The sequence below is a fragment of the Chanodichthys erythropterus genome, chromosome 17 (assembly GCF_024489055.1).
Source record: "Chanodichthys erythropterus isolate Z2021 chromosome 17, ASM2448905v1, whole genome shotgun sequence".
NCBI lineage: Eukaryota > Metazoa > Chordata > Actinopteri > Cypriniformes > Xenocyprididae > Chanodichthys > Chanodichthys erythropterus.
In genome coordinates, this window is record NC_090237.1 from 40,155,737 (window position 1) to 40,170,948 (window position 15,212).

The 15,212-nt window shown below is 35.8% G+C and overlaps 2 protein-coding genes across 2 annotated transcripts in view; one reads left to right on the plus strand and one right to left on the minus strand.

Annotated features, from left to right (window-relative positions):
• Nucleotides 1-3,696, plus strand: part of nipsnap2 (nipsnap homolog 2) — a 13,318-nt gene extending 9,622 nt beyond the window's left edge. Inside the window, exons 7-10 of the mRNA XM_067366415.1 lie at nt 691-722; nt 1,912-2,006; nt 2,122-2,205; nt 2,557-3,696. Of these exons, the coding sequence (XP_067222516.1) occupies nt 691-722; nt 1,912-2,006; nt 2,122-2,205; nt 2,557-2,621 (276 nt within the window). The 3' untranslated portion in view covers nt 2,622-3,696. The remainder of the gene's footprint in view (nt 1-690; nt 723-1,911; nt 2,007-2,121; nt 2,206-2,556) is intronic.
• A 51-nt stretch (nt 3,697-3,747) lies between these two features.
• On the minus strand, nt 3,748-10,361 carry psph (phosphoserine phosphatase). The gene is made up of 6 exons (XM_067366416.1): nt 10,218-10,361; nt 9,679-9,826; nt 9,400-9,534; nt 6,638-6,783; nt 6,414-6,562; nt 3,748-4,152 (listed from the first exon to the last, which is right to left on the minus strand). The coding sequence occupies exons 1-6, from the start codon at nt 10,312-10,314 to the stop codon at nt 4,042-4,044; spliced, it is 786 nt and encodes a 261-aa protein (XP_067222517.1). The 5' UTR covers nt 10,315-10,361; the 3' UTR covers nt 3,748-4,041.
• Nucleotides 10,362-15,212: the final 4,851 nt, after the last annotated feature.

Here is a 15,212-nt window from a genome sequence, read left to right on the forward strand (position 1 = left end):
GAATGCAAAATTTACTTTCATCAGAGGACATGACTTTGGACCACTCAGCAGCAGTCCAGTCCTTTTTGTCTTTAGACGCTTCTGACGCTGTCTGTTGTTCAAGAGTGGCTTGACACAAGGAATGCGACAGCTGAAACCCATTCTTGCATACGTCTGTGCGTGGTGGTTCTTGAAGCACTGACTCCAGCTGTAGTCCACTCTTTGTGAATCTCCCCCACATTTTTGAATGGGTTTTGTTTCACAATCCTCTCCAGGGTGCGGTTATCCCTATTGCTTGTACACTTTTTTTCTACCACATCTTTTCCTTCCCTTCGCCTCTCTATTAATGTGCTTGGACCATTTAAAGGCCTTTGCAGGTGTTTTGAGTTAATTAGCTGATTAGAGTGTGGCACCAGGTGTCTTCAATATTGAACCTTTTCACAATATTCTAATTTTCTGAGATACTGAATTTGGGATATAATCATCAAAATTAAAAGAAATAAACATTTGAAATATATCAGTCTGTGTGTAATGAATGAATATAATATACAAGTTTCACTTTTTGAATAGAATTAGTGAAATAAATCAACTTTTTGATGATATTCTAATTATATGACCAGCACATGTATAACACCAGATCTCAGTGTGTCCTGGTGGATTAAGATGAGCTTGATGTTCAGATTTACAGTGTCTCTCTTTGTTCTCTTGCAGCCCGGGACCATGATTGAATGGGGCAACTATTGGTAAGAGTACAATCTGTTCCTGTAACATAATGCACCGGTATAGCCTGTTAACTGTCAGTGCTTTTTTTTTTTTTTTTTTTATTGGCTCACAGTTTTTAGTAATCATCATTAATTAGTTATCACTCGAAAGCTTAAATGCTCAAAATTCATCCTGTGAAACCTGTTTTGAAATTGGACATTGAGTTACCATGGAAACAGTACTTTAAATAATTTTAGCGGGTTAAATTTTAATTTGATGACTTCAAATTTGGAACAAAATTGGTTAGACATTTGATTTCCTATCAAATAAAAGTCAAATTATTTTGTATGAAATATAAAAATGTTTTTATATATTTATAAATAATCTTAATTCTTAAATAATCTTAGTGTCTTCTTTAAAAAGATCTTTATTCCAAAGCATTCATGAACTACCACCATTTAAGTTCAGATCTGTGTTCGACACAAGTTTGAATAACAAAATATAACAGCATACAATTCAAGTCACTGAAATGGTGTTTCAATGGTGTGACAGACAGTATTTGATACATTATTGAATGCTACAGAACATGTGATGTGCTGAACTCAAACATAGACTGTCTTCAGAAATCCTTGGGAGTGTAATGTGCATTACATGATGCTTTGTCATGCTGCTGCAGAGAATTATGGGAATTTTTTTTTCACTTGGTAAATCAGCTAAATGAGTCGTATTTTCTGGCAAGCTTTTGTCTTATTCATCAGTTTATCATAATAAGTTGTAGTTGTACTGCCAGCATTCACAACAACAGTGTATTATGATCAATACTAACAATCAAGGAATAGTCTGTCCACAAGAGCACTATTTACATCAAGTGATTCTCAAGACCTGTTCACATCAAGAAGAAAAAATCACGTGATCAAGCAGCTGACTGGACAGCTTTCTCATCTCATTTTTGGTGCAGAATACCTTTCGTCTACAATTACAATCATCTAGTAGCTTAAACAGTATAGTGTGGCACCAGCAATGCCAAAAACATGGGTTCGATTCCCAGTGAATGCATTCTCATGTAAAGCTTGACTGCAGTGCAAGTCACTTTAGATGGTCTTTTGGTCACTCCATTCTTGGTTTAAATAGATCTTTCATCGGTGATTCGTTTGTGTGAACATGCGTTTATGAGGACATGTTTAATTCTGAGATTTCAGAAGTGGTCTGATGATTGATGCTGTTCCTCAGGGCACGAGCTATCGGCTACCGGCAACACAACCGCGAGGCAGTCGGCGGCTTCTTCTCTCAGATAGGAAACCTCTATATGGTCCATCATCTTTGGGGTAAGAATGATTACATAAGCCCTGATTAGTCACGTTTGTGATCGTGATTCCATCATAGCCAGTGTCAGTGTTGGGAAAACATCCAATGATCATTTCTCTGGTCTGTTTTTTAAAGCGTACAAGGACCTGCAGTCCAGAGAGGACACGAGGAACGCCGCCTGGCAACACGAGGGCTGGGATGAAGTCGTCTATTACACCGGTAAACACCACGTTTACACCGACGTGCCATCAGTTGTTTCTGTTTTGGGTGCACTGCATTCAGTTTTCGCCATGCATTTTAGACATTAACCATTACATGAAATCCAGCTCAAGATTTTCTGCTCTCTGGTCTATAGTACACTAGTCATTTAAAGTGCCCTTATTGTGTTATTTTAAAGGTTCCTATTTTTTTTTGGTATGAAAAGTCAAATTTAGTTAATCATTTTATTGTTGCTGAAGTCTGACATCAAGCTTACAGCTGACTGGTCCGTTGTAATGTGACGGTTTTTGACGGCTTCACACTGCCAGTCGCGTCTTATCTGGTAAAACCTGCCTCTGAATGTGTTTTCAGTGCCCCTCATTCAGCACATGGAATCCAGGATAATGATCCCACTGAAGGCGTCTCCGCTGCAGTAATGAATCCATCAAATCCTCACCGTTACGTCCCCATGAGCTGAAGGCCAGACCAAGACATTGGATACATACACTGCCGTGATCGACTCTGTCGTCATGATGCCAACCAACTTGTTCTTATCCGAAAAACTGTCTAAAAGTTGCACCAGCAAACTAAATTGAATTTGAAGGAATGAAGGCTGTTACTGTACTTCACTAATTCGTCATGCGATGTCTTGCGTTAGACACATCTAAAATCTGGTTGTTACATAAATCAGCATATTGCTAGGCTTGGAAAAACACAACTATAGATCTGTTGAATAAAGATTGTTGCTATATTTAAAGGATATGAAAGAAGGACTGTAAAGTGCATTGAATCGCCATAATACATTGGCAGTGTAGAGCGTTAACCTTTTCCGGTGTGGTGGCCGATAAATCTTTGATTCCCAATATTTTAAAACAAACAGCATGTATGAATGCATTAGTTCAGTACAGATTTGGATGAATTGAATATTGTCAGAAAGCATTTTCTGTTCACCCTGCTGGGAAAACACTTTAAACTTGCTTGAGTGCGGCAATATATTCATGTATTTATTGCATATTTATTTGCTGAAAATATAAACCCCCACATGGAGAGGATTTCAGGTTATATTAATGTATTATGATGAACACAGCAGAATCTATCCTTCATATTCAGATAAAAGCCCTGGTCATTATGCAGATGATTTATAAATGCTCCATACTTCTGTAGCTAAAATAGTCAAAAATCAATTGAACTGGGAAAGCCTCATTGGGGACAGGTTGTGTGCAAAATGTTTTTTTTTTTTTTTAGAAATCGTTTTATTTAGTTGCTCTATTTTATTTGTGTTCTGTTTCTACATAGACATGCTTTTTACATGCCTTTTTTGTGTTGTGAAACGTCTCCAGTTCTGCTTTGATCAGCAGCTCACTGACAGACTGATTTCTAGATTGACTTTGTTTTCTGTGCGACCGCGGCATGCGTAATCTACTGTACATTGATACTTCGGGATTTAACAGCACAAAATGTTTCAAATCAATTAAATACTGTATTCAATAAACCATAACTGATCATTCTACTCCATGTTGTGTCATGCTCACACAGACAGAAGACACCCGACAGCTGTTACTTTTGTTTTATTATCTGCTGAGCGTTATCATCTCTTTCAAGTACACATACAGACGGGGACAGTTGTTAGTGTTAAAATAATAATAAAAGTGTTCTCTCAGTGTGAGCTCCAAATGTCAGAGTTTCATTACAGCTAAGTGTACAGTACATCACAGGAAACTGACCTCTTGCTCTTTATATGAGAACAATCATTTCAGTAATGAACTCTAAAAACATAACATTAAAAATTGTGCATTAGGTAAAAACTAGGAAAGGCACAAAGACAGGACCATAAAGTGTGCTAAACTCCAGTCAACACTAGATCTTCTCCAGCTCTTTGAGCAGCTCCCCGAAACTCGTGACGTACCATGAGGACTTCTCCTTCACCTGCTGCCGCACGACATTCCCACCGAATCCAATGAAAGCACTCTGAAATGGACATGAAAGCAGTTCAACTAAACATATAAATCAAAACTACAACTGTGTCTGAAACCATTCCCTCATTTACTAATCACTATATGGGGCATTATACAGAATCTGTGCAAACTGCTGTCCCACAACCAAAACACATTTAAAAATGATTTAAGTATTCAAAGTTTAGAGGTTTACTACGATCCTTCTATTATCTGTTGAATCCCACAATAATATTAAAAAAACTTGTCACTACAGTCATGACTGAAGCACGTCGTCATTGTTTTGGTAGTGACCAAAGGGAACACAATCATTTATTTGGGGGAAATTAAATTTTAGTGCAGTTATGCAAATCATTAGTATTTTAATATTTTGTAGTATGCGAGTTAAAATCCTGTCATGTGATGCGGTCACTACCAAAACATTACTGTCACTACTGAAAATGTGCAGTCATGACCGAAACATGGATGTTGTGTCACAAATAAAGTATAAGATGTTATTGTAGTGTTTGACTCAATGTTTATTCAAACTAATGAATCCTTCACTTTGAAATCAGTTTGATAAACTTTATGACTTTTATAAAGTAAGATTGGATTCAAAATACAACAAATCTCATAAATTACACTTGAAATAATTCAATATTTACAATTTTAACTAATAAAAAATAGCAAAAAATATATTTAGAAGGCAGATGTAAACAAAATCTTAATAGGTCAATGTGACCCCTTCTTATTAAGTGATTTATTATTGTGTTTCAGTAGTGACAAATTCGGGGAGAGGAAAAATATTACAAAATCTTCTGAAAATAAAATATATGAGAACTAACAGCTCTCATGTTGAGAGAAATAAAGGTCAGAGGTGTTGTGTTGCTGTGTAAATGATCTAATTCAACCAAACCAATTATTAAAAATGACTTTAGATTAGATTTAGAAATTAGAGTGTTGAACTTCCTTCTCCTGTATCTATTCTTCTTCTGTGATCCAGAATCACAGCACAGCTGAAAGGATTGTTTGAGCTGCGCCCTGTACTGTACAGGAGTATATATGCATTTCCATCAGCCTGAGGCTGATTCATTTCACTTTTGGTGTGAAAAAGCCTAAATATTTGCCAAAAATATAACTTTTTTGTTGTTATTAAAAAAAATCAAGCAAACCCAGCTAAGAAAAGGTAATGCAAAAGTAATGTAACGCATTACTTTTCATAAAAAGTAACTTTCCCAACACTGGTCTTGACAAAGCAATGTAACAAACCAGTTACAAACAAAACAAAAAAGACAAACCAGTAACTCCAGTCCAGGTCTCCTCCATGTCTTGTTAGAAATGCTCCATGATGAAATGTAACTTTCAGTTTGTGTTGGTACACATAATCAAAACATTCTTATGCGTGGTTTAATGTATTTAAGAAATAAACATTCCTGTTCAGTATTAGAAGCTGTCATGTGACTCGTGTACTTTAAAAACATGCCAATTAGTTTAAAATTAGCTCATTTAGAGAACTATTGATGTATTTTCATACGTTTACCCAAGCCTTCTTCACTCAAAAAAATGCTGGGTTGTTTCAACACAGATTTGGGTCAAAATGGACAAACCCAACCATTGGGTTAAAATGTTAAAATTTAACCCAATGGTTGGGTTTGTCCATATTTGGGTTGAAACAACCATCCATCCATTCAAACAATTATTCATCCTTTAGAAAGCCAATTCAGCTGTGTTTTATAGTTTTTCTGACAGCTAGATGGTGCCAGAGCATTACTATTAAAAAAATCATTTATTAAACTGTCAATGAAAATTTGGTTTTAATTTGACTTAACTGCCAATTTATCATGTTTAAATGGGTTTCCCTTTAAATATTTATATATGTTTTTCATAACTTGCAGTTTGTTTTCTTGATGTTTTAATTCCATTAGTCTTGGCAGTGTACACTGCATACTGAAAACCATTGTAATTATTACTTAAGTTTATGGACATTTTTAAAAATCCCCATCACAAAGTTTTGCTCAGGGCCCCCAGAAGTGTAGGATTGGCACTCAGAATTCATTCAACACTACACAATGGCCGCAGCCAGATATAGTGCACTATATAATGGATATATATAAAAAACATCTTCTAACAGACCATGTCCCATAGAAGTTTGACTAATAAAGTATAGCACAGAAGCAGTTACCCACACTAATACAGGTGACAGACTGCAAATAGTGTCATGTACTGTAGCTTGTCTATTAGTCAGGCCCTCAATCATGCAGTCAAGGCTCATTGGGGTCTATATGGTGAAGTACTCACCGCAGGAGGACAGGCCTCGAGATCAGTGGCTCCGTCTCCAATCATCACTATGTTTTCAAAGCCGTACTGCTCCTTTAGCATGCGGATCACTGTGCCCTTCCCTCCCGTCTGCGCCGTGGGCTGGGACTCGTCGAATCCTGCGTACTCGCCTGAAAGAGCACAACACCACCGCATCAGTCACGGTCTGACGCCAACGGCCCGCTGAGACGCAGGGCGGCTCTTACCATTGAAGTAGAACTTCAAGCGGTTTGCGTAGATGTGGTGTAGAGGAATGTTGAGCTGCGACGCCACGTGTTCAACGATGCAGCGGAAACCGCCTGAGATGAGGAAGACCTTCACGTTACGCTGATGAAGCTTCTCCACCAGCTCCCTGAGGAGACAAAGACTTCATCAACAAGCTTCAAATACAAAATCTTCAGTATTCTATATAATGGGTAGTGTGTATAATGTATAGTCTACACTATATACTATAAACACTTTATACACACTACACTATAGACTTTACACTATATTCACTTTATAAAGTCTATAGTGTAGTGTGTATAAAGTGTTTATAGTATATAGTGTGTAATGTACATAGTATAGCATGTATAAAATGTAAATACTGTATAGTGTGTAGTTTAAATGTATAAAAAGTGTTTAGGGTATAAAGTGTATAATGTATGTAGTGTAGTGTGTATATAGAGTATAGTGTGTTGTTTATATACTATGTTTAGTGTATATAGTGTGTATACTGTGTATAGTGTATACAGTGTGCATATATAGTGTAAATAGTGTGTAGTATAAACTATATAGTCTGTAGTGTAGTGTATATAGTGAAAAGTAAAAAACAAAAAAAAACTTGTGTATAAAGTATAATAATGAGGGCTGTGTATTGACAATTTCAACAATTCGATTTGATATCGATTATTTTGGATGTAGTATTTCAGTTACAGCACATGGCAAATTTTCTAGAGGAAGAAAATCTCTCAACTAATGCTGTAAACTACACATGAGAGTCAGGTGGTACCACTATAATAATACTGAAGATTAAATTAACTTATTTATATACAAACACTTAAATTACACTCAATGATGTTTTATTATAAATAAAGTTTAGAATTACATAATCATATTTCTACTCCAATTCGTTTTTTTGTTTTTTTAAATCTAAACATTTAAATCGCGGCTGTCATGACTGATTTATTCAAACATGCATTAAATATTGAAGAACATTAAAAATTATCAGAATGATGCTCTCTAGAGTCACTTTTCTATCTGACTAATGAGTTTATGGTCACTGAATGTGTTTTTCTGAGGTAAATGTGACGTCACGTGACATTGAAGCTGTTTTATTGAGTCTTTCCGAGGTTGAAGCACTGATTGAGCGATTACACGAGACATGATACGGATTTCAGTAAGTTGTACTGTATATTTTAACATACCTTCAGATGTTCATGTTTATTTCGCTGTAACTGGTATTAAAGCGGAGGAGAGGATGATCACATGCTTCTCTTTAACTGAGGCGCTAAAGCGATCTGTCACGCCACATTAAACAGCGCCAAAACGGTATTTATTCTTTGAATCTCATAATAAGATGGACGTCATTTAAAATCTGAGACTTTGCTTCATATCAAAAGTAACAAAGATTATTGTGATTTATTGGATGGGAGGAGCTACATATTCTGCTCATTCATCAACTGAAAACAGACTAGACTAATCCATTCTTGGGATTTAAGAATCAATATCGGTTCGTAAAAATGAGAAACGATTAAAATCGAGAAATCAATATATTTTTTACCCAGCCCTACTAATAATGTGTAATATATAGTGTGTAGTGTTTCTACTGTGTATAGTATAGGGTGTATAAAGTGTATATTGTGTGTGTAGTTTTGTTGTGTATATAGTGTGTATAAAGTAGTGTGTAGTGTAAAAACTAGTGTATATAGTGTGTATAAAGTGTAAAGTGCAGAATAAAGTGTAGTGTGTAGTGTATATAGTGTGTAGTATAAAAACTAGTGTATATATTGTGTATAAAGTGTAAAGTGTAGAATAAAGTGTAGTGTATAGTGTGTAGTATATATAGTGTTTAATGTATATATAGTATATAGTGTGTATAGTGTGTGCAAGTGTAAATAGTGTGAAAAAGGTATATAGAGTGTAGTGTTTTTTACTGTGTATAATGTACAGTGTGTAGCGTTTATACTGTATAGTGTATATAAATAATGTATACAGTGCAGTGTGTATAAAGTGTAAAGTGCAGAATAAAGTGTAGTGTGTAGTGTATACAGTGTGTTGTTTATATATAGTGTGTAGTGTATATAGTGTGTAGTGTAAAAACTAGTGTATATAGCGTGTATAAAGTGTAAAGTGCAGAATAAAGTGTATATAGTGTATATAGTTTGTAGTGTTTCTACTGTGTATAGTATAGTGTGTGTATAAAGTGTATATTGTGTGTAGTTTATAGTATATTGTATTTAGTTTTATTGTGTAAATAGTGTGTAGCGTTTATACTGTAGTGTATATAAATGTAATGTATACAGTGCAGTGTGTATAAAATGTAAATCTGTATACTAGTGTGTAGTGTAAATGTATAAAGTGTGTTTATAGTGTACAAAGTGTGTAATGTATTTAGTGTGTAGTGTATATACTGTGTATAGTGTAGTTTATTTACCATGTATAGTGTTTGTAGTGTATAAAATGTATATGTATATAAAGCGTGTAATGTGTGTATTATGTATATAGTGTAGTGAATAAATTGTATAACTTTATTAATGAATTGTATAGCATATAGTGCGTGTAAAGTGTATATAATGTGTAGTGCACTGTATAGTTTTTATAGAGTATAGTGGACATTAAGTGTATTTGTTGGAAACCTTACATATACTATTTTTAATATAAATCATTAATATTGTCACTGTTTTACAACGACTTATGAAATACACACAAAAACAATCAAGCCGGTAAAGTTAACTGGAAAAACAATGGGGGAGGATTACCAACTTACTTAATACCTGTGGTGAGCTGCGGCGGGTGATCCGTGATGAGTTTGTTGACTTGTTCCCTCGAGCACTTGATGATGGACAGGCGCTCGCTCAGGGCTGTGTGGAATGAGACGGAGCCGCCCATGGCCCTCCGGGTCCTGCGGACACAACGACAGGGATGTGCTCTCAATCACTGCTGTACGTGTTTGCACACTAGCTAGGGTGTTCTGATGTGCTTTGACACTATAACCCTTCCTTTGGCAATGTGAATGAGAACATGAGGAGAGAGAGTGTTTACTGACATCTCCGTGACCGCGTCTCCGACACCGCAGAACTTGGCGAGCTCATCGATGCCCTCCTCGCGGATCACGGTGCTGTCCACGTCAAAGCACACGGCGTCCGCGCGCCGGAAGAGCTCCTGCGCGTGAGCGATGGTTGTCATGGTGAAGCCTGCGCGACAGGAAACAGGTCACTACAAGAGCAGTAAACATCAGCAAGCCGCTGAATCTCGACATAACAACACGACACAGAGTGCCAAGGGCTCGTTTAGTATGCTGCAGCATTCGCGCTCGTTTACATAACAGCGGCAGCGACGCGTTAAACGCAGTCATTCATCTGGACGCGAGTTGTTGCATCAGCCTCAGCCTGCTGGAGCGCGCTCTGCTCACGTGAGCCGCCGGAAAACATGAAAACACATACGTGTAAATGTATAACATACTTAAAACAAGAACTAAACTCATTCAGAAGTCCGATAATATTCGTACACTTTCCAAAAGAAGACACTTTACCTGTAACGAGCTTTGTGGCTTCACTGATTCGTACCGTTTTAACGCCAGCTTACCTGAATGCGCGCGCAGATGAGAAGCGCTCCCAGATTTCTCTACAGACACGAGCTCGTTTAGATCTTCGGCAAACTGTGCAGGAACGCGCGCGGTCATCTGCCATTCATTACTGCTCTGAGACGATGGAGACAGCCAATCAGATTACACTCCTGTCATTCACCAGCTACTCTGATTGGACAGTAGTTTTATGGCTATGATGAAACAGGAAATACGAGTAACGTGAATTTAATTATTCAGTATATAACAGACAAGATAATATTATAGTATCACAACACCGAAATAAGTGATTTCATAAAAATAGCATTCCTAAATGTCTTTTTAAAAAAGAAAAAAACAAACATTTGATCTGTTAACTGAGTAAAAAAATAAATAAAGTTTATTTATTTGTTGTTGTATTTTAAATTACTTAAACAAAAACCCCTACACCTCACCTCACTGCGCCCCTCACTTGAGGGGCCCCACTGCGAACGCACTGAGGGGGCCCCGTCCCATGCTTAGGACGGCCCTGCACATTACCCTCATGACAGACCCGCTGGAATGACTGGAATGAGGTTCATCCTGTAGTTTGTAAACACTGTCACAATATGCATTCATCCATCAGAAAGAGCGTTCACCCAACCTGATCTGTGCAAAACAGTTCTTGTGCAATATTGTAGTCACAACTCTCTCTCATCACCCTCCTTCATTCTTTATACTGTGTTGAACACTGATCATTTAATCAATGTTCAACAAATAAAAACTGATGTAATACTGATAAACGATTGATAAAGCTTGGCTTGCTGAATATTAGATTATTTCCACTAAATCAATTTTTGGAAATGATTTACTGAGTAAAACCAGATGATTATTTTACTTTAAATGAGTCCACCCCTGAGATTAATGTTATAAACACGAGCAAAGGGGGAGGTGTTGCTGTAATTTATAGTGATATCTTCAGTGCTACTCACTCAGTAGTTTCAAATATAATTCTTTTGAAGTGATGGTGCTTAATGTATGGAAGCTAGTTTCCACCATGAAATAAAGACAATAGAAAAGGTAATTGTGACTTTTAATATCACAATTCTGATGTTTTTCTTGCAATTGTGAGATATAAAGTCAGAATTGCGAGATACAAAGTCAGAATTGCGAGTTATAAAGTCAGAATTGAGAGATATAAAGTCAGAATTGAGATATAAAGTCAGAATTGAGAGATATAAAGTCAGAATTGCGAGTTATAAAGTCAGAATTAAGATTTAAAGTCAGATTTGCGTGTTATAAAGTCAGAATTGAGATATAAAGTCCGAATTACGAGTTATAAAGTCTGAATTGCGAGTTATAAAGTCCGAATTGCGAGATATAAAGTCAGAATTGCGAGATATAAAGTCAGAATTGAGAGATATAAAGTCAGAATTGCGAGTTATAAAGTCAGAATTGCGAGATATAAAGTCAGAATTGCGAGATATAAAGTCAGAATTGCGAGTTATAAAGTCAGAATTGCGAGATATAAAGTCAGAATTGCGAGTTATAAAGTCAGAATTGAGAGATATAAAGTCAGAATTGCGAGTTATAAAGTCAGAATTGCGAGATATAAAGTCAGAATTGCGAGATATAAAGTCAGAATTGCGAGATATAAAGTCAGAATTGCGAGATATAAAGTCAGAATTGCGAGATATAAAGTCAGAATTGAGAGATATAAAGTCAGAATTGAGAGATGTAAAGTCAGAATTGCGAGTTATAAAGTCAGAATTGAGATATAAAGTCAGAATTACGAGTTATAAAGTCAGAATTGCGAGTTATAAAGTCAGAATTGCGAGATATAAAGTCAGAATTGAGAGATATAAAGTCAGAATTGCGAGTTATAAATTCAGAATTGCGAGTTATAAAGTCAGAATTGCGAGTTATAAAGTCAGAATTGCGAGTTATAAAGTCAGAATTGAGATATAAAGTCAGAATTGAGTCAGATATAAAGTCAGAACTGTGTATATATAAAGTCTGAATTGCGAGTTAGTCAGAATTGCGAGATATACAGTCAGAATTGAGAGATATAAAGTCAGAATTGCGAGTTATAAAGTCAGAATTGCGAGATATAAAGTCAGAATTGCGAGTTATAAAGTCAGAATTGAGAGATATAAAGTCAGAATTGAGAGTTATAAAGTCAGAATTGAGAGTTATAAAGTCAGAATTGAGATATAAAGTCAGAATTGAGAGATATAAAGTCAGAATTGCGAGTTATAGTCCGAATTGCGAGATATAAAGTCAGAATTGCGAGATATAAAGTCAGAATTGCGAGTTATAAAGTCAGAATTGCGAGTTATAAAGTCAGAATTGTGAGATATAAAGTCAGAATTGTGAGTTATAAAGTCAGAATTGCGAGTTATAAAGTCAGAATTGCGAGATATAAAGTCAGGATTGAGAGTTATAAAGTCAGAATTGCGAGTTATAAAGTCAGAATTGAGAGATATAAAGTCAGAATTGCGTAATTAAAAATCACAATTGCGAAAATCACAATTCACAATTTTTTTTATGTAGTGGAGGAAATAAGCTTCCATATTTATGTAACACTATCTAGTGTAAGTGAATAATCCCATTTGACATTTGTGTTGGCTACTGTATGCAGGCCACCAGGGCACCATACAGTCTTTATCAAAGAATTTGCTAATTTTCTATCTGGCTGCGGATAAAGTCCTAACTGTTGATGTAAATAATGATAAAAACACACTGGGATTGGCATTTACAGACATTCTAAACTCTATTGGAGTCAGACAACACGTGTCAGGACCCACTCAATGTCGTAATCATACTTTAGATCTAATATTGTCACATGGAATCCATGTTGATGGCATTGCTGGGGTTTAATCCCGTGCAGTCCAGTTTGGTTCAGAAAACTAATAAACAATGAAAACAAATATGTGCTGGAAAATATGTGTATTACTTTCACAGTAATATCACAGTATGAATTCTCTGATATCTTGCACTCTCAGAAATTGATTGTAAAAAGTACAGTATTTTTCTTCCAATTTCAGTCAAAAACAAAAAACAAAACAAAACAAAAAAAAGCTTGGTTTTTACTGTGAGTTTACAGTATTGGAAAACAAAAATAATATTGATAAACACGAGTCTATATCGTGATTAGAATAAATAATTTAGGAATAAAAAAACGTACCTTTCACAAACATCGGCTTGATCATGTTGATCCTCGAAATGAAAGTGAAATCAATCATGTTCTTCCATTCAGTTAAATCCTTTTAGAATTATTCCTCACCGCATGTCAGAAAAGTCCATGAAACTGACTAAGCTTGATGCATTTTTATGACCTGACGCAGGTGTTCACTCTGTTGAATGAATCGCCTCAGAATTTGCGTCTGAATAGTGCTCCCTCGTGGGCATGGCCGCATTAGCAGATAATGAGCTGACTCGCAATTGACTGACATCTCTCTTTTTTCAAACAGATTACATAAACAGAGAACATTTTTTTCGCATTTCAACGTTTCTTTAGACATATGTCTCATGTTTGTGTGATAAGTATTCACTAAGTTACACTTCATTTTCTGAGGGAGTATCAGATTGGACTTCATTCAGAGAGAGATGACAGGTCGCTCATGTTAGTTTTATTTATTTTGCAAAAAGCACAACATTTAGTTTTTACTGTGTACACAAATAAAATAAGATATTCTATAGTTTCAATTGATATTGTCTCTATAACAAAAAATGACAGATTATTTTAAGTTGATTTTGCAGCCATGTGAAAAAAGAAAAAAAAAATCTAGCAAAACACGCGTTTCCCGACGCGTTAGTTATGAAAGCTATAAGTTTGAAGGTTTTAAGTTTATGTCTGAAGTAGTTTTAACAGCTTTAAGTTTAAAAGGTTTAAAGGTACATGTATAGTCTCTAACTTTATTTGCTTCTATTTTAGAACACTTGATGATTATCTAATCAAAATTACAAAATGGGATGCGTTTCTGATTTGTTTAAATGGTTTTTGAACAATTTGCTTTCTTACGCCACTAGCTTTAACTATGCAACTTTGCCGGCTAATGAATGCATAAAAGTGACTAGCTTAATATAAACTAATGCAAATTGATGGTAACAATTGTGATTGAAAGACATGAAGCTTTATTTCCACTCGTTTATACAGTAACTCTGAGATGATGCATGCTAAACCTTTTTAATATATTATAGTGCAATTTAGTAATAGGGCATTGTATTTATCATTATATTTACCCCTGGTTTCACAGACAAGGCCTAAGATTGTCCTAGACTAAAATGAACATTTGAGCTGATTTAACTGAAAGCATATATTAAAATATGTCGGTGCCATTGTTTCGTCTCAAGATGTCCTAATTCAGTGGTTCTCAACCTTTTTTGGGCCAACGCCCCCCTATCCATTATCCAGGTCCTTTACCGCCCCCCAAACACCATTAGCCTAGGACCTAATTGAACCAAAGCCTAATCCTGGATTAATCCAAGCCCTGTCTGTGAAACCAGGCCTTAATGTATATTCAAATCAGTTTCTGCTAATAATCCTACATAATTACATACAGAAAGAAATCTATCGTGTTAGTTGAGTTGTGTCTGCAGTGTGAAGTAGACTCGCCCATCTTAATTTCAATATATCACTTACCCTGCCTAAAAAATACTGGGTTTTTTTTTTGTCATGATTCGAGCGTTTAGAAACAAAGTTGATGAGACAGTTGTTGTCAGATTTCATTGGTGATTTCAAATATGACATTTAATCGAAGCTTGGCAAACAGCTTTGGAGAATTTGATGTTTCCCCATAGGAGCTGCACTTGCATGCCCGAGATGCGTTTCAAAGATGGCCGCCGAGTGAAATGACTTGTCTTAAAGGGACTTTGATAATAAGATGGCTGTAATAGTAAAAGCACATCCTTCCATCATAAAAGTAATCCATACGACTCCAGAGGGTTAATAAAGGCCTTCTGAAGAGAAGCGATGGGTTGTTGTAAGAAAAATGTCCATATTTATAACTTTATAAACTATAAAATAATTCACTGGC